This window comes from Perissodus microlepis, chromosome 5 (assembly GCF_051167445.1).
Source record: "Perissodus microlepis isolate ML-2025 ecotype Zambia chromosome 5, ASM5116744v1, whole genome shotgun sequence".
Lineage (NCBI taxonomy): Eukaryota > Metazoa > Chordata > Actinopteri > Cichliformes > Cichlidae > Perissodus > Perissodus microlepis.
In genome coordinates this window covers 5633259-5653673 of record NC_140465.1, presented here as the reverse complement: position 1 = coordinate 5653673, position 20415 = coordinate 5633259, and the positions used below count along the sequence as shown (strand labels likewise).

The 20415-nt window shown below is 40.2% G+C and overlaps 1 protein-coding gene across 1 annotated transcript in view; it reads left to right on the top strand.

The window, feature by feature from the left end:
* Positions 1–20415, top strand: part of LOC146386441 (integrin alpha-5-like) — a 57956-nt gene that overhangs the window by 17526 nt on the left and 20015 nt on the right. The window contains exons 4-18 of the mRNA XM_084927495.1: positions 12–135; positions 621–682; positions 855–900; positions 1051–1176; positions 2202–2246; positions 2435–2478; positions 2594–2650; positions 5351–5403; positions 6800–7008; positions 8518–8709; positions 8802–8847; positions 8925–9038; positions 12058–12113; positions 12589–12746; positions 16896–17033. Coding sequence (XP_084783621.1) covers positions 12–135; positions 621–682; positions 855–900; positions 1051–1176; positions 2202–2246; positions 2435–2478; positions 2594–2650; positions 5351–5403; positions 6800–7008; positions 8518–8709; positions 8802–8847; positions 8925–9038; positions 12058–12113; positions 12589–12746; positions 16896–17033 — 1470 coding nt within the window. The remainder of the gene's footprint in view (positions 1–11; positions 136–620; positions 683–854; positions 901–1050; positions 1177–2201; positions 2247–2434; positions 2479–2593; positions 2651–5350; positions 5404–6799; positions 7009–8517; positions 8710–8801; positions 8848–8924; positions 9039–12057; positions 12114–12588; positions 12747–16895; positions 17034–20415) is intronic.

Sequence of the window (20415 nt, the reverse complement as noted above, 5' to 3'; positions counted from 1 at the left end):
CTGGTCTCCAGGCTTGTGCTCCCAGATACTACTGGAGGGCTGAACACGACATACCCTTCTCCGATGTTACAGGAACCTGCTACCTCGCTGTAGACAACCTCAAAAGATTTGTGGAGTTTGCACCATGCCGAACAGGTAAGCTAGTGCAGCAACAGCTACCTTTCAGGGGATTTCACATCTTAATCCACCAGGTGACCAGCAGCTCACCCACAATTAGGGTTAGCGTTGGATTTGTACTAAAATGTTGGATAAACCTTTCAAATGAAGTCTTACACACTCATTTTAGCATTGTACCTTATGATATAAGCCATCATAGGTGCTAACCATAACCGTAACCCCACTCCAACTCTACATTTGTGTTTGATGCATGTCAGAGTGATTATTTCTGAAAAGCTTCAGGATAACAATTTGGTAACAAAGCTATATATTTGGATTACACAGGGTTTGGGTTCTCTTATGACAACTTAAACCTTAGAGAGTTATTCTAATTGACACCCTACCCCTAACTACAGATGTCAAAGGTTGCAACTCCATTATTGGCAGAGATGTTATGAACAACGTGAAGTTGTTGTTCAATAAATGTATTGATATTTAATATGTTTTGTTGCTGCTCACTGCAGAAAGACATGGACCTGCTGGACAGGGCTATTGTCAGGGGGGATTCAGTGCTGACTTCACCAAGGTAAGAGAAATGTTTGCTAGTTTTATGCAGGAACATGGTCAGTGTTTCTCTCTTTTGGCTGATCAAAGCAGTGGAGATTACACTGTGTGCACCAAACATGCACAGTTTATTTGAAACTGGTGACACACAGATTCCTCAGCTCAAACTACTGTTGTGTGTGTGTTTTTTTCAGGATGGGAGGGTTGTGCTTGGAGGACCAGGCAGCTTTTACTGGCAAGGTGAGCTGAGAGGAATGTGATGCCGTATGGCTGTTTTAGAACACATCCTCCAGTGTTTTTTTCTTCTTCATGGAGAATGGATAAATAATTGGGAACCAAAGTTCAAGATACACATGCCTCACGACCCTTTGTTATTGGTCTGTTCTGAAGGTCAGCTGATCTCTGCCACTACAGAGGAGATTGTTAAGGCCTACTATCCTGCCTACTTTCTGCTGTCGGTCGCCGGGCAGATTCAAACCCGACAGGTGCAGGGAAGCTATGATGACAGTTACCTGGGTAAGGAAGCACCTTTACCATTCCCAGCATAAACCCGTCCTATGGGCAGTTTTTGTTTTATGTCTGTTTTCTTAAGTCTTTGTTATCTATATATAATTATATCTATTCTTTGAGTAACAGAAGAATGATCAACAATGCCCACAAAACACTGAAAATTTACAATAAAGTTTGACAAAATAAAAAAACATTTTCAGCTTTACTGGAATGAATTGTCGTCAGTTAAGTTGAATGCCTGTGATGTTTAAGACCTGCCGTGCGTTGAACGTGATGTGAAACAAACACATGGAAACAGAAGATCACATTCTGGGGGGGCCAAATCAACAAGATATATACAAAAATCCAAACAACTGGGATTTAAAATCAATTTTTTAAAAGACATATCAATTTTTGAGGGCCCTTATGTTGCATGTATGCTTACGTCTTGCCAATGCATCACAAAATATTTGCAGTTTTTTTCCAAGAATACATTTATTTTTATTGTTTATTTGCTGTCATTCTGTGTATAATACCTCACAGTATTCATAGCATTGCCTAAGTACAAGTGTAGTGTGGTATAAGTAGAGTATAATTGGCCAGCAGATAGCCATGTGGTTCTGCTTGCATGGAACAAATAGTATGAAAGTAAGAAGGATTATTTTCTTTGTTTCCTGACTGCCAGGACTTGTGAAAAAATGTATTTAAAAAAATGATTTAGTCTGATGGTTAGAGTTAGAGTTACAGCTGAGGTCACCACCGACTTAGACCTCAAAGATTAATAAAAAGGGTTACATTATTTTTTCAGATTAATGTTTATAGAAAAATGGAAATAAGCTTTTGATGAGCGACAGTCAGAATGATGATTTTTTTGTCCCATGGTTACCAAGACTTACAAGAACAACTGAAAAAACAAAAACAACATATTCTGATGGGGCAGCGTTTGTGTTGGTGTCATGATGATTTCCACCTCACAGGGTTAAGGCATGTAGGCAAAAATATACTTTTATTGTATCCACCACTTCAAGCTGTTTCTGTCCTCTCTCCTGCAGGTTACTCTGTGGCTAGTGGCGAGTTCAGCGGGGATGGTGAGGAAGGTGAGGGTCATATTTACAGTACTGAGAACCAAAATGCATGGCTGAGTGCGGGGATTGCTGCTTTGTCTCGATAAACGTGTTTGTGTAGTAACAGAAAGGTGTTATTAGCCTTTCAGGAAGCCAAAACATTCAGATCCCCCCCTCCCAAAATAAATCTGATAATTATGTTGTTACTTTTCTTTTCACAGATTTTGTCACAGGAGTTCCAAAAGGACTCATGCTGTATGGTTTAGTAAGGAGTTCCTATGTTCTTCTTGATTTTTGCAGTACAAATAGGAAACGTGAGGCAACGTGAAGGTTCTCAACGCACGGGTTTTAATGGCTAACTCTCTTCTGTTCTGATATAGGTGTCCATATTAAATGGAAGTGATCTGAAATCTCTGCTAAACCTGACAGGGGAGCAGGTACGTACAAGTGTGACTGGATGTTTTTTTTGCCTGACTGCTGTTTTCATGTATGGTCCTATATTTAAAGTGGCATGTGCAATGGAGGGTTGGAGATGAAGGAATTTGCCCTGTGGAGAAGAGGCCTACGCCAGGGTCAGAGCTGCAGGTCACAGTACGCACAGCTCGTGGTTTCTAAAAGCTGTTAATCAAACCCAGAGTTAGCAGACACCAAGACAGTGGTCAGCATATTGATTCAGGATGTGCATTTTTAAAGACAGTCAGAGCTGAAGAGCACCAGTGCTGAACAGAATTCCTTTAAATAAAGCCCACAGATTAATCACGTTGGTATATTTAGCTCAGTTAGTCATCGAGCTTTATTTTTGACATGTTAACTTTCAATGCTGTGCAGCTGAAGGTGTGAAATGTCATCTATTAACCACCTACTTAATTTCCTGTGAAAATGTAAGTGCTAGATTACAAAGTTACCCTTTACTATCATTAAAATATTATTTATCAATTCTCTAGTGGTGGAAAAGGTGAAGGGTGGTGATGAGTCATTTGTAGAGGGCGTTCAGAAGCCCCTTCCTTTGACCTGGAATGGAAATATGAGTACATGTTTCATTTACATCCAGAATAAATTTTCATTCTGTGTTTATTGTATTTGCTTAAAAATGTAGGTTAAAACCAGTAAATGAAAAGGACAATTTTTGTCACACATTTTGGTTTTATTAATTTAGCTAAATTTGGATCTTGTCCCTCAACTCTGACACTGAATTGACTTTAGGGTGGGGTCACAGACAAACTGTAGAAGGGGAACAGGTACAGAAACTAAAAACTCTTTCCCTGTGCAAACTGTCATGTGACACAAAGGTAATGGTATTGCTTGAGTTGTGACATACCAGTTACGTCATTAGACTTTGCTGATGCGAGAGCATGTGACACCTGGACTCATGGTAAAGCATATGGCCAATCGTGCGTTTATGCGTGTGCGGCGCAGCCTGGGAGGTCATCAGTAAGTGCTCAGAGGTGTCCATCTGAGGGTGGAGGGCGCCGGATAAACTGTCAGGTCATAGTGAGAGTGATCTGGTGTAAACTCCCGGCTAATGAGGCTCCTCTCTCTGTTGCTGGTCTCTCTATGGGTGCTCAGACTGTGATGTAGAGATCAGCTGTGAAAACACACCAGAAAGCCTTTCTCCAAGAGGTCGTGTTGCTTTGCTGTTGAAAACGACAGTGTCGGTCGCTTGGCAGAAAAGTTGCAGAGCGGTACAGCGTCACGTGTACAAATGCAAAGTGGGTGTAGGTTAAATTGTAGGCTCTACATACGTAGAGTCAATGAAGAAGTTTAAATTAAACTTCAGAGTTAGCAGTTTGACTGCGTTGCTCATTAACCTTTGGTCACTAACCTTGTCTGCTTTTGGTGTTCCACTTTGTTCATCAGCGACAGCTTCTTTGGTGAAGGGCAATTATAAACTACCATTAGCATTCAGGTTAGGGCAGCTTTAATGAATGGGTAAAAAAAAAAAGGCTCTTAATTAAAAACAGACAATGCTACATTTACATCACCATCATTTGTTTGTGGACTTCATATTTAAAAGCCTTTGCTTCAGCTTTATGGCAAACCCTACCAAGCTGGTTAGCAAGCTGTGCCCATAAACTGTAGGGTTGCAATGTCTTGATGCATGCATCCAGGTAGGCAAATCCCAAAAGGTTGATTCTGTTCATCTGGATGTAGCTACATCCAGATGAACAGAATCAACCTTTTTGGATGTAGGGTTGCAATGCACACAGACACTGATGTGTCGAATTTTTCTCACCAAGACTGGAGATCAAACATTTTGGACTGTTTCACAGTTTTTTTTTTTAGCTGATTTCAATTTAAAAAATACTGCAAAAGGCACGAGCAGCACAAATGTGTGAATATTTTAATATGTTTGGCACTGCTGTATTGATTTTTGCCACTTTGTTACAGAACTTTGTGGCCTGGTCCTCATCTCTACAAACCTGACGCAGTTTGTAGAGCTATTAAAGGAACCCCAGACGTTGTGGCTGATGACTGAAAAGCCATCAGTGGTTGACTTTTCCTAGCTTGCTGTTCTCACCACAGCTCACCAGACCTCAGAAGAACATTACCAGAGCACTTGATTGTGTTTTCTTGGACTTTGAGTGTAGGGCAAAACAGTAATGCCAGAGTTTTACATTGCTGCATTAGAACTTTATCCTGAGCCTCAGTGATTTATGTTACGAGCTGCTTTGCATGTGCACGACGGGAAAGCAATCCTAGCATTCAGTGTTGTTTTTCACAAAGGTTTCCAGTGTTGGAAACCCTTCAGTGACGCTATACTACAAATCACTTTGAAATCAGAGTCAAACGAGGATGTAACATGACCCTTATTTATCATACATGCTCATACATGGCATGAAATTAAACCGGAAAGCCCAAGTCCCACAAGCATTTTCTTGGGGTGTGCTTTAAAGGAGTTGTAGTTGTCAATCCTCAGACCCCCTACCTCAACTCGAACTTACAGGAGCGTCAACACTGATGTGGAGGAGAGGAGACCCCAGGGGATTGTGGGATTGAGAGAGAAAAAGAAAGCTTCTGGGGGTGGTGGTGGAAAGATAAAAAGGAAACGTAGAGAGAGAAAATGAAAGAAAAGAAAGGGATCTGTGCGCTGTGGTATGATTACAGGCTAACTGGGTCTTGTTTGTAATGCATTCCAGATGGGGTCCTACTTTGGCTACGCAGTGGCAACCACTGACATCAACAGCGACGGGTAAGCGACTGTCATGGTGGCACAAAATATCAGCAGTGAGTGATGAAATGGGAGAGATACGATCAGCTAAAACAAGAAACTAAAAACATTTGAAACAGAGGTCAACAGTGTGACTTTTGGACATTTCCCACAGTGGTTCAATTACTCATGCTTTCTAATGTGTCATTAAAATTTCCCCCCGAGAGTATTCTCGTTCTGTGCAATGAGTTTTTTTTGCCATTCTCACTTCCTCACTCCCTTCTTCTTTTAGAATTTCAAAATTTACTAGTAGAAGAGTCACAGTGTAGCAAGTTAAACCCTGAGAACTTTCTAAAGCTCACACCCTTCTTTGTTCCGCTCTACGCTTTCAGTCATGATGTCACATACAGTGTTAACCTCACTCAAAGGACTCAACACACTGTACAGTATCTGTGTAGAATAAGAGGCTTTTCCAGAATGTTAATGTTACTGGAAGTCACAGTGAAAGGGCAGTTAGGCCATATTTAGCAACTGTAGTGTGACATAGTGCTAAATGAAACTGAATACAACAGGCATTTAAATCAAATCTATGGTTGGACTGTGAGAGAAGTAGTCGTGGCTTAGCGAGAAAGCTCAAATGTAAATGTAGTGGCAGACTTTATTATTTCCAGATGAAATCCACACACGCAAAAATCAGCTATCGGCGCTAGCTAACAGTCAGTGCAGTTTTATATGAGTTGCCCTTTTAGCTAGTCACCGCAAATCACATTTGATTACGTTAATCTCAAGCTGAGTCACAATGCTGCAAACTCCTAAATTTACATAAAAGGGAAAAGGAGGATTACATTTTGGAACATGCATTTTTTCATTTCATTGTGTGTTAAAGGCAAATACTAAAAGGGGAGCACCTAAAATCATTCTCTGGTTATGTGGCTTTGACTCAAATTAGACTCTTTGTATCTTATTGTCTGTGTTAATGTCCTAATTTTCTCATCCTGTCCTCATTTAACCCTGTGAAGCCAAGTGTGCTTTTCCTCTGAAAAACCCCCAAATTCCACAACACCTTTTAAACAACTGCAATTACAAAAAATATCAGATGTAGCAAATATGATACAAATTAAAACTCATACATTACATCAAATTTCTGTCTTTAAATTAAAAAAAACCCAATGGATTTTCTGGTAATTAATTCATGTACAAGAGTAACTATTGCTACTCTTTTCTAAACTGAGTGGTTTCTGTCAGACCTGCTTCCAGAATAAATTATTGGGGTGCATCAGACATTAATCAGGGTGATCTCTGACTATACAGTTTACTGGTCATCAAAACAACTCTTTATTGATATATATGGAGGTGTCATTGAGGGTACAGGGTCTTCCTGTTGTCTTCATGGGGAAAGAATAAAGCTTCATAATTTGCTTTTTGCCCATAACTCCAGTCTGGATGACCTGGTGGTGGGAGCGCCGCTGTTCATGCATCGGGGGTCTAACGGGCGTCTGGAGGAGTTGGGAAAAGTGTATGTGTATCTACAGAGGGGTCCTCTGGAGCTGGAACCAAGTCAGTCTCACCTCCTGGGTCTTCAGGCCTTCAGCCGGTTTGGCACCTCTCTGGCCCCGTTGGGTGACCTCAACCAAGATGGTTTCAATGGTAAATTTGCATCATAGAGAATGTGCTGAACATAGACCAGAACGAGACAAAATAATTCAGTTGTTACACTATAGGTCATAACCCCATTTCTGAACATACTTTACTATAACTTATGTAATTCTATTGGAAAATCCACCCATTGTCTTAACCACTTACAGAGCTTAGGGGTGCAGGGAAACTGGAGCCTGGTGTAGAGGGAGAGTTAAACCCTTGACAAGTTTCCAGTTCATCATACCATTAACACATACAGTAGATACAGACAGCCTCACAGGCGCACTGTTGAACCTAACATGCATGTCTTTGGACTGTGGGAGGAAACTAGTGCATCTGGAGAAAAAGGAAGGCTTTTTTTAAATTTGAGGCATCATTCACCACCATGCCACCTTTTCTTTTGAGACCACGTTAGTTAAAGTAAGATTATTTTTCCATCTGGAGTCATTTATTTTCAGATGCATGCCTCTGTTCTTGTTCCTCCCTGAAATTCCAGGCATATGTGATGGGAGAGCTGCAGAAACAGAAAAGGCCTAACTGACAAAAGACATAACCTTGATTAAGTCAGAAATAGCATGAAATTGATAATCTGGGGTAAAGGTGGGTTGCAAAGGAAACAGGATCAATGCTAAAGCACCCTTAAAGGAGCCACTCTATGAGATTTTGGCAATATGACATGAGAGTGTAGTGTAGTGGTTTTCTTGGCAAGCAGAAGGTTCCTGGTTCAATTCTAACTAGAGACACAAATGCCTTTGGCGTTGTCAAATATAAATGAAAATGTTTCTGAAACAAAATCTGCAGAGCTACTTGCTGTGGTGAAGCCTTTAGCCAAAAGTGGCCCTCTTGTGTGCAAATAAGAAGTGTACCAGCTCAACTGTCTGTGGGCTGGCAGATTAGCAGATCTGTTGGGAGTGCTGGCTGAGGTGAACGTTGTTGCCAACCAGAAATAATACTGCACTCAGTTTGTTTTTTTAGATTTGGTTTCTGTCCCATGAAGTAGTTTCTTTCATACAGATCTGCATTCAAGTGTCCATTTGTCTAATGAGTTTCTTCTTTGGTTGTTTAATGCTATAAAAAGATCGAGAAAAGGGTGAAAAGTGCCAATCATATAAACAGGGAGAAGCAAATCCTCACATTTGCGCAGCATAAAGAGCCAAATGTTTTGCTTGTTTATTGACTGAGTCAGTATAAAGGAAAGGGTGTAGTGACTGATTTCATGTTTCAGCACTCGTTTAAACTGCCTCAGATGCTTTTCCAACTGTGAACGATAGCTTGGCTGAGCTAACAGACACACTGACAGAGTCTACACTTCATTCATTCAAGATTCAGCCAAAGTCTAACAATGTAAATAACGAATAAACACAGCAAATGACTGAAGTCTGCTCCTTGAAAAACAACTGTCAGTCCTAGAACAATTGTTCTTCATTATTTTGTTGTTGAAGGAATATGAGTGCGTTGTGCTGCCTTGCATAATAATATACATGTAGTTAACAAAGTCTTGTTGCTGTTTACGATCAGACGTAGCTATCGGCTGTCCGTACGGAGGAGACGACCAGCAGGGGTCGGTTTTCATCTACAACGGTCATGTTGGAGGACTGAAGGACACCCCCACTCAGATGCTCTCGGGCCAGTGGGCTTTCAGCTCTTTCCCGGCCAGTTTTGGCTTTACTGTGCGAGGCAACAGAGATCTAGATCAAAACGGGTACCCAGGTATTGCAGAAAAGGCTCCAACAGATCTCTATCAACGCTTCTTCTTTGTTTCATTTCATTTATTGATTTAAGTCACTTTCCTCTTCTTGCAGACCTGATTGTCGGTGCTTTTGGGGTAGATAAAGCTGTCCTCTACAGGTATGTTTAAACTTTTAGTAACGTAATCACAATCATGCAGACCATTCTACTCATTCTTGTCTCGTGTCTGCAATCAGAGCTCGGCCAATAGTGAACACCAGCGCGTCTCTCACAGTACAGCCGACCATGTTCAACCAGGAGGAGAAGCACTGCATGCTGACCACAGGGAATAAAAGTCTTTCTGTGTCTTGGTAAGGTATTTTCCTGTTCAGAGTTCGAAACATATGCTTATTAATAGGCGGATTATACACAGTTTGATCGAGCCTTTGGCACTCACCGCTGTAGTGGAAGTTTCTTTAATGGTCTACCAAAAAAGTTTAAGAGCAACTCAACAGTTCTCTGAGGTTATGGAGCATCTCCTAAATTATGTAACACACATCTTAGTCAGTGCTTTACCTCAAGAGAATGTCAAATGACTTCATGTTTGCCAGTTTCCTCCTCTGAACACAGAGTATTCTTAGAATCTGTGGAAAAACAAGGAGTAAAATTCTCCCAGCTTTCAGTCCCAATAAAGCTCTTTCCACAAGTTCACTTTAACCATTGGATTCAGTGTGGAACCTTTAAATGCTGTTGTGGGGTGTTTGCCAAGCTGCCTGGTGTCTTTGTATCTGACTCTGATGTTGATACAAGCGAGTCTTGTTTTCATGCTTATTGCTGTATTTTTTGCTGCCGTGGAAACAAAACGGAAACAGAGGGAGAGAGGAGAAGATGGGGAGGTAGGGGGAAAGGTGGAGTAGCTACATGGAGGAATGAAAAGAAAGTTGGGAAGGAGACGGAGGCTTTGAAAAGGTTGGAAAAGGTTTGTAAGTTTTATGGAATGAATGAACAAGATGTTGTTTGACACTACATTCATGTACGTGTGTGCATTTCAAAGCTAGAGCTCCTAAAAGGGACCTTTCATGTGTTTTCATAGTTACAACAGCTAATATTAAACATGACAAGAATTTTTACTTTTCATTTAAATTCCCTCACTTTTATGTGCTATAATTCTGAGGAATAAAGCTCGGGTGTCTGAGGTGTTAGACTGTAGCTTTTTTTGCTCTTGGTTCTGCACCAAATCACAAGGCGCTTTATATTTTAAGGTAAGGATCCTACGATAATACAGAGACAACCCCAACAGTCAGACAGTCCCCTATGAGCAAACACATGGTGACAGTGGGAAGGAAAAACTCCTTTTTAACAGGAAGAAACCTTCAGCAGAACCAGGCTCAGGGAGGGGCGGGGCCATCTGCTGCGACCGGTTGGGGGTTGCAATGAAAGACTTTAGAGTAAGCAGTGGGAGTAGGATTGTAGAACGTAGTGATGTTGCATATCAGCTGGTCATGTGTCCAGCTGAGATGAATTGTGCCTAACCATGTCTGTGAGGGTGAAGTCAAACATAACCCAAACTTACAAATCACAAGTTTGCCTAGAGAGGATAAATAAATCTGTGTACAATCAGAGGAGAAGTAGATCTCACGAAATGACAAAACTCCTGAAAACATATGAAGAACGTGATCCAGCGAGATGCCAAGCAGCTCCCAGGTGTCGGCAAACAGATTTACACAGCTTGTTTCCTGTGCTTTTATGTGCACCATTCAAGCACATAGTGTAATTGTTAAGTGCTGACTTTGTGTTATTATTCCAGCACATTTAGAGTCAGTGTTTACTTTGGTTTAAATGTAAGTAAATGGCCAAGGATGGCTGGAATTCATTTAGAATCAGATCAAACTGACAACATTTTTGTATCTAATTGAAAGCTGTCTGGGGATGTTGCATAAACATAGACTGGAGCATTCCAGTGTTTTATTCTGATCTCTACCAATCTGCCACACCTGCTGACTGCAGGAGCTGAGCAGTGGATCTTCTTGTTTTAACTGGTTAATCCAACCATCCATTTCCCTCTGTGAGCATCGTTTCCCATCACACCTTCTGCTTTGTCCAGTATAATGTTACAGTCACGGTACACAGAAAATCTACCTTATTTCAGTTCTACGCTTATATAATGAGGTAATAATAACAAACATCTGGTACTTAGCAGGTTCTAAAGTTAGGCAAATATAAAAGCAAAACAACAACACTAAACTATTTTATTTATTTATTTAAAAAGCTCAAATGCAGTGTGTAAAAACTTAAATCCACCTGTGTCTAGAGCCACCGTTAGCAGCAATAACTTTAGGTAATCATTTTCCGTATGACCCAGTTTCGCATCATTGTGGTGGAATCTTTGCCCACTCTACTTTACAACGTTGCTTCAGTTCATTGAGGTTTGCGGGCATCTGTTTATGCACAGCTCTCTTAAGGTCCTACCACACCATTCTGGCCAGTTTGAGGTCTGGATTTTGAGTGGACCACTGTAACACCTTGACTCTCTTCTTTTTCAGCCGTTCTGTTGTAGATTTGCTGCTGTGCTTGCGATCGTTGACCTGTTTCATGACCCGATTTTGTCCAGACTTTGGTTGTCAGACAGACGGCCTCACATTTGACTCTAGAATACTTTGGTGTACAGACCAGTTCATGCTCAACTCAACAATGTGCTTGGTGGTGCTGCAGTTACTATGAGATGTTTTCTATAAATGTGGTGCTGTGCATTATGACCAAACATCTTCTCATGGTTCATCTGAGGTTGAATTTTCCTAATTTTAAGACCTGCTAAGAATCAGATATGTTTTTTTAAATTATTGCTTAATACATACAATCCTAAATTTTAAGAGAGGGAGTACTTTCTGTCATCAGATTACTTTCTGCAGAATTTGGTCTTCAGAAGGTTGCAAACAGTCTTAGACTGAATTTGGCCATTCTAATCTGTATCTGAATTTATTGCACAGTGTCGATTTAGATACACTGGTTCCCACACTTTTTCTGCTATTTCTCATTTAAGAAGCACAATACTAGATTTTTTTAATGAATTATTAACAATAAAAAAGGATACAGTTTGATTTTGACTTAGGATAAGCACAGGTAGCATCAAAGGGCCCTTGTATTTGGTCTCCCTAAGAGAAGAACCATAATTATTCACTTTATTTACTGAACAGCTGCCTGATAGAGGCATACTGTAGATGCTTAATGCACACTGACTTAGTGCAGGGAAAAAACCCCAAAACAATAAATCTATCAATAGGGGATACTTTCTGAGGAAGACAGAGCTACGGCTCAAATAAAGTCAAGACATCCCTGCTAGCTCTGCATGCTAATTTTTAAAAAATATTTTTGTCTGTCTTAAACCTCCAGCGTCAGCATCACTTTCTGCCTGCTGGCTAATGGGAAGCACCTCCCCTCTCATCTAGGTGAGGCACGCACACACACACACACACGCACACATGCACACACAAACGCACAGATGGTCCCCATTACCTTGCTTTCTTTGTGCAGCCACAAGTATGCTAGCCCTCACTGTGGTCAATTTGGCAGTTAAGATCAAGATAAAAGAACAATTGTGTAAACACGGGGTAACTTGGTGGGCTCCGGCAGTTTAGAAAAGTGCGTGTGTGTTTATTTGAAGTGAGTGGGTGTGTATTGTCTCTGTTCTCTGCATAGTTGTTGTCATGTGGTCTGCAGCAATGCTCTCTATGTTTCTGTACAGAGAACAAAATAGCACACAAAGGCTGTTTGCCATAATAATATTTACTCCTGCATATGTGTGTGTTTGCATGTGGCCAGGCAAACACAGACGGCTGAGCACATATGCGTTCGTGTATGTGCTTTGCACCAACTGGCATATTTGTGTGAAACATAGATGTGTGTGTCATACATTTTTTTAAGGCTTCGTGGCAGAGGTGCAGTTGGACAGTGGGAAGCAGAAGCAGAAGGAGTCTATCAGGAGGACTCTGTTCCTGGACAGCCAGCAGCCCAGCCTAGTGAAGACCTTTAACCTCACCAACAGAAAGCCCCTGTGTCACAACAGCAATATCTATCTGCGGGTCAGTCACACAAGCTGTGTTTGCACCTTGAGGTCAAGCAGATTGAGCGAATGTTTTCCATTTGATTTTTTTTAGCAAACCTTTTGCTTTGGTCAGGTAGAATTTATTTATCTAGTCAAACTAGAGAAGATATAGGACTGCAACCTCCTTGTGACTAGGAAAAATCAGCGGTTGCCCAATGATCCCACTGAATGCTTTTGAGGGGAAATAGCTGTAAAGCAACTGGTCGCCTAGAGGTTGAACATACAATACCCTCAGCTTCTGGGTAGCCACTTTTCATGTCAAAGGAATTGCACAGGTCACGTAGTGGGAAGCAACCTGTCTCCAAACTGTTGTGGTCTGATTGCAATCACGTTCAGGTTCTCCATTGGCAAAGGCTTGCAAATAACATGTTGCAGTTGCAGTCTGCACTGCACAGATCTCTTTGTAATAGGGTACTTCACTTAACTGGTTGCCAACTGGTTACATTTCTGTATAAAAGAGACGTTTCTGAGCGCCCATGTCATTATTTCTGGAGAAATGTCTTCATTTCTGTTTCAAATCTACGAGGTTCTGTCTACACTCTGAATGATAAGTAGTTAATGTGAAGTTCTGCTTAATATGAATTTCTGTATATGTAGATAATAACAGATTTACAACAGATGGGAAAATATTTCTGATTTTTACCATATTTGTATTTATTTTATTTTATTTGACCTTTATTTATTCAGGCAGTCCCACTGAGACTCAATGTCTCATTTACAAGAGAGACCTGTTTCAGACAAACATATTAAAATTACAACAATAATGAAATTGCGACAACAAAGAATAGCCTAATGTTTACACAGTCATTTCAAAAACAGGAACAAGTTCCCATAGTGATGATTTTACAAGGTCATTTTTTCATTTTTTTAAATCTGCAACTGAGAGAGCTGCGAATCCTTCTGTAATGCATCCAATGAGAACTGGGCAGAAAACGAGAATGCCTTCTTTCCAAGTTCTGTAAGAGTCTGATAAATAAGAGGGGAGTAAACCACAAATAGATTTATAGATAAAATTATACCAATGAGCCATCCTGTGTAAGGCCAGTGGGAAGCAGTCAGCCAGAGAACAGAAAGTACAGTGATGTGTTAAAGGTTTACAACCAGTTAGAAATCTTAGTGCCCCGTGATATCATGATATCACGTAAATTATATCACGTTATCCAGGACGGGTAAAAAGGTGGTAGCAACGAGCCTTTTTCCTGCTGTGAAAGAGAAACACGATCGATTTTGGGAATATAAATGACCGTAACTCATCATATTATCACAGTTTGTGAGTAAACGCCAACTTCAGTTGCAAACTGATAACCGACTTACTCAATCTTAAAACTGTTTTATCACCGTAGCACAACTGACTGTTAATGTTCACAGAGCTGCTGTTCATCAGCAACAAGACTGCAAGTTCTTTGTACTCTGTCACAATAGTTTTGGTTGTGCTGCTGTGTCCAGCCACTGTGTGACTGTAACATGAGGTGCTCCTCAATGAATAAGAAATGAATGAAGCTAAATAATTAGCATGATTGCTTATAAAGCATTCATAACTTGATTTGGAGCCTCTGAAAAGTACAAAAATACAGTGAAATACATCCATGAACCGAATAATTCAGCAACAAAAACTTAATTTTTATTCTGTGACAACATTTTAAAGCAAGAAAGACCTCAAGCTCTTTCTCTTACCTTTCTGAATCTTTCTCTTGAGTCTCATTCCAGTTTCTCATCAAATACAACTAGTTCAGATGGTCATCTGGACCTTTGGCGCATGCCGTTCCCCTGATCTCTTTCACCACATTTCCTGTCAATTTGAACCACAAAAAAAGAGGGAGAGAAAAAAATGACATGTGTTTTATGACAACCACTAGTAAGATTACTGATCAGTATTTCTTATGCATGTACGTACTGAAAGTTGGTACCATAGTTAACATATAAAAAACATTAAAAAAGGACAACATATCTAACAAAAGTTAACATAAACAGTGAATCTGAATCATTCATGAGCTTTGCAAATCTTTTGTAAGGAATGAAAAACATTTAATAATTTAAAGGCTAAAAGATATGCAAATTGCATTTTGGTGAGGAGATATTGGCTATAATGATAAGTACACCCAGCAATTTTCAGTTATAAACACACGCAGGGACAGAAATGTACTTACAGGCAGAACTATGATAATAAGCCTGCAAATAGTCGCTCATATTTCATGCTATCATCTGGGCAGGAGAACAAGCACACATCATTTACAAACATGAAAGTAATTGTGCAAACAGCCCTTATTCTTCAGACCAACCATTTCATAAGTATGCTTTTAATAATTTTTGCAAATTTTCTACTTCTTAATGTTTGGAAAAGACTCCAGCCCTGCTGCTTTTCATTGGAGCCGTCTAATCAGAGACTGGTTTGCACCTGCAGAGCCAGGTGAATGCACTTAACTTTCAGCTAATACCGAGGTTGAAGTCATTTCCTAATAACAGGGTTTGAAGTTGCTGTTTGAAGTGCTACGTGAGGTGAAACCGCTTCAGTACCAATCCTCTCATCACTTAGTGGTGACCTGATCAAAGATTGTGCCTGACAAAGGCGCTTATGTCATACGTGTGGATGTTCACTGTAAGATATAATGAGCAGAGCACTTTGGTCTCTGACAGGATAAGAGACCAGAGTAGAAACTGACAAACATGCACTCATGTCAGTCAGCACTTATCTGTCTGTGTACTCTGTACTCTTTCTTTAAAAGAGCCACATCATTGTGTTTATGCAAAGGGAAATCAGGCAACATGATATTAACTTTAAACACGCTCAGGCCATTTTAAAGGTAATATTACTTTAAAAACTAACTTGTTATATCACTGCTGTTATAATATCAAAATCCCTTTCAATTTAGCTTAGCAATTTGAGTCAGTTCATCAGTTGCGTGCATTATAACCTCTGGTTGTATTGACTTTACCTCAGTGCATAACAAGTTGATATTGCCAGCCTCTCCTTTACCCCATAACCAGAAACAAACCAATTTGTTGTTCTCTGATCAACAGTTTTGGGGCTCAAACACAGTTGTACCTTTGTCCTACACATAGCTTTGCTGACTGATTTTTCATACAAAGAGCTGAAGTGAAACCAAGTGATAAAAATAGGTGCACTAAAAGCCACTTTTCTGTGTGTTTCATGCTGTTTTAATTTTAATTCTTTTTGTGTTTTTTTTCATGCTTCTTGCTTCGTCCACCTTTCAAAATCAAAATTAAAATCATCCACTTATAGACACCATCAGCCACATCAAGCTGTTGGTCATTTGAATGACTGCATATGTTGTATACCCAGAATCCTTCACTCTATGTGGTTGAACACTGAAATAAGCGAATACAGGTTTGAATCCCCCATTAGCCAAACTAAAAGCTAGCTAGCAGTATCACTGGTATTTTGTTAGCTAACCTAAAAGCTAGCTAGCAGTAGCACTGGTATTTTTTTCCTTCTCAGCACAAGTTTTGTGGAGTTTAGCTTGCAGGGGGTTATTGTAAATGTCAGGTAAAGATCCTTAACTTACATATATCCTATAAATACTCTAAAAGCAATAAAAAAAACCAATCAATCTGTATCTACTAAAACTGATCTCACTCACACAATTTATGTTTTTGCATAGTGCCAATTCAGAACAACAGTTGCCTCAAAGTGCTTTATACTATAAGTCTTATAGTATAAGATAACCAACAGTCCGACTGACAATCCCTTATGAGCAAGAACTTGGTGATGGTGGGAAAGAAGAACTCCCATTCAACAGGAAAAGACACTTTGGCATAACCAGGTTCAGGGAAGGTCGGATGTTTGAGGCAAATGTTTGGGGGACAAGGGAAAGAGGAAAAAAGGAGAGAATACCAAGACTGAGAGCAAAAGAACTTGAGCCTGTAGCAGTATAATTAAGGGATGGTTCAGTCATCAGATCCATGGGACTGGTTCACTAAGGAGACAGGTGTGCTAAGGAGTCAGAGTGAGCCACACCAGACATTAGTTACTACAATGAAAAAGTTATGTAGGCCAGTTTTTGCTGTAAAATCTGTTCTTATTTTCAGAAATCGCACTTGGTAGCTTTCTTTTATTTAAACATACAGATTTCTCAGCTTCTAATGCAGTTGCTTCTTTCTCTTTCAGCCTGAGGAAGAATTTCGGGATAAACTGTCCCCCATTTACATCAGCCTTAATTTCAGTTTGGATCCACAGGCCCCGCTAGACCAACATGGCCTCAGACCCATCCTCAATTACGAGACAGAACAGCTCATAGAGCAGAAGGTATGTACATCATCTAATGATAGGATAATACAAAACGCTGTGACAATACACTGTTGCATGCATGTAGAAACAGATGCAGGGATGGTAAAGTTAAACAAGCAGTTTGAAGATGTTGCCTATTATTATTATTATTATTATTATTATTATAATAATGTTATTCTCACAATTAAAAGCCGAATTGCTACAGTTTGGTGGTGCCAGTAGCGCCTGTAAAGCACAACATCAGGCATTTTAAGCAAAACAGCAAATACAAATCAAAACCTGTTTAAACCCTCTGTTGCTAATGCGAGTATTAGGAATTGGTCATTGAGATAAAGTATTTCTTCAGGTCTCATTAAACCACTTCAGAAGAAAGTGGGCAACACAAACCACATATATCTGATTGCAGCTGTGCTGTAGGGAAGTGGGTGTGTCATGCATAGGGTTAAAGTTAGTGTAATGGTGAGGGTGGTGGTGTCATGAACTTGGTTTGCAAGGCTGCAGCTGGATGCTTCTACAGCAAGCTGTGGGGCAATTTTATGGCGGATTACAGTTCTCCATATCCTGCACTATTAAAAAGGCGAGAGGAGCCTCAGCTTACCCAAAATTATTGGTGACAATAATTTTAGTGCAGTTTCTTTGAAAACACTGAATTTTTAATGATTACTTCAGTGAAGACATTGCCTTACAATTCAACCATCTTTCTAAAATGAAACTCTGTGTTGTGGTCTGGAAGTTATCTGCCTGTCTGCTGGACACCTTTCCCGGACTTTCTAGCATGTGGTATTGGTTACTAGGACCACTTCCTGAGTTAATTAGCCATTGTGCAGAGGATTGTATGTGTTCCTGCCATTAACAGCATGATACAAAAAGTATATCATTTACTTATGGATAAACAAATGCACTACCAGCACCCTCCTTCCTAATTTAACCTTACCAAAACCTTCCCAAACATGAGGGTCGAGCCTCACCTGTGCACATTTATTTAAATCTTGCAATGAAAGCTTCAGTGGAGATCGTATGCTTCATGCGTGCCGTGCCGCATATTTACTTGCAAAGTCTGTTTTTTGCACTTTGTTTTTGTGAACATGGCATCTGTCCCACCTATTTTCTCCTCTTTTTCTGTCAGCTTTGTAGAGTGAATGACCCAAAGGAAGGATGCAAAGCAGACTGATAAGAAAAAATTTACCTTGAAGTCTGGCTTAAAAGCAAAAACACCAAATTTAGCACACAGCAGAAATCCAAGAGTTCCAGGAAAAACTGAAAGAACAAGGGGAAGATAGACAGATGCTTAGAGGGACTATGTGTCTGTGTGTGAGGAAGGACAGAACTATATATACACACTGAGGACTAACTGGGAATTGAAAACAAGACAAAAAGTAATCAAGACAATCACAGGGGAGGAAGTTAAACTGAAAGCAAGACACACGAGACAACTAGTTATCAAGTAAATTAGGAAAAAGAACTCAGCTAAATACAGAGACAAGGAAACTATCAGTAGGAAGACATGAAGGCTAACTTAAAGAGAACAAGCAAACTGTAAGTACATCACAAAACTGAAAGGCACTACAAGAATAAGAATAAACAAGGCTGGGACCCAAAATAGAGGCAATGCAAGAAACTTCAAATACTAGAATAAACAAAACCCCAAACTCAGGTATATTAACTATGGATACAAACTCAACCATGTGATGCTTCCCAGGGGTTCATAACATTTCCCTTTTCTGCTGTGTCTTGGATGCATTTTTAACGTAACCCTGCTATGTTTGAAAACTGTCTTTGAAGTCTAAAGTCTCTGAGGATAAGAAGTGTGTGCTTCTGTAAAAGTGTAGAGTCTGTCTGTACTGTATATCACATTACCACACCAAAATCCTAGACCACACCACTTATATGGCCACACGCCGTGCTTCTTAGGGTTTAACCAGATGGTCACCACAAATGTTACCAGATGAAGGGAGAGCAAGGGGAATGAGGATGCTCTACCAAGCAACCTAAAGTCATGTTTGTTCCATACATGGTGAAGTCACGGCTCACTCTTACTTTTCATATAGGAACATGACTTGATTGGCAAGGACAGAGGCTAGCATTTACAAAAACACATAAATATATGGCCCTTCTATAGTAGCGAAGCCCGTATGGTTAGAGGTTGCGGGTCGGCACTGTTAAATCAAGAGCTGCGTACTGCTCTCTGGTCTCTGTTGGCAATTCCTTTGCGCGCGTTTCATATACGAAGAGTTGGAAGGTTTATGGAGGACTTGCGAGTCATGGCTCTGCAAAAACACAGAGGGGGGACTGACAGCTCCGTTTGGGTGGGGTGGTGCTCAGCTCACAGACATCTGGTTGTGGTTTGTTTATGTATGTTGCCAGTGGTCTCCTCCACCAGGCAAGAGCCAGGGCCTGCAAATGTGCACATGTTTATGTGAGGTATATAAGCTGAAGTGAGTGTGTGATGTGGGTGTGTAAGTGTGCACTACATGTGCTTGTAATTGGAGTTTTGTAATATTGAGTGCACCAAACTTTTTTGAGTTCAGAATCCTTAAAGGAAAAATTACCAGGTTCATCTGTTGATCTCCCGTTTTAGCCGTCCTTTGCATAAAAGCTAAGATTTTGGTGAGTTGTATGCTTCCACTGAAGCAGATTTGTGACACGGAGTAAGATTTATTGGCCTTATGATATAATTAGATAAAGCTGCAGACTTCTTAATCAATTAGAAATATCACTCTTCCTTTAGTTTCCAACACAGCTTTAATGAGTAAGCAACCTAAACCATGCTTACTGTGTGTCAGCAAAGTCACACCTCATCAGCTGTGTTTTTCCTATGGTGGCTTTGGTTACCTGCATCAGACTGCAAGTAAATTCAGCACAGAGATGCCCCCTGATTGCTTTTATTTTCTTTGCTCCTTTGCTGTGAAGGATGCGTAACATGATAATTTGCCCCAACATACGTCAAAGCTTTAAAAAGTACCTGATGACAGTAGACCAAGTCACAAACTTTCCTCCATAGTAAAGTGATCCCACTGAGCGTTTGTGGGGTTTAACCCTTGTTATTTTTCTTTGCCATACTTTTTGTGAGACAAGGTTTAGAACTACAAGTCCCATAATGCTTTACATTGTGAACTACAGTTTGAGCCCCGTTATTTTCACTCTCTGTGTTCACATAATGCCAAATTAGCACCAGTAAAAATTTCCTCAGTCAGCTGTCAGTAATTGCCATGAGCTGTGTACCCATAGACACTAATGCTGTGGACAGATTTGCTGCTACGTCTTTCTAGACAGAATCAGTTTCACTGCTTTTTACTGCGTCCAGACAGGCTTATATATAGTAAACTGCAGGACTACAGGACACTTAATCAGAGCGTAAAGGCTGTTGATAAACTTGATAATGCTTCAGTGATGTTGCCAT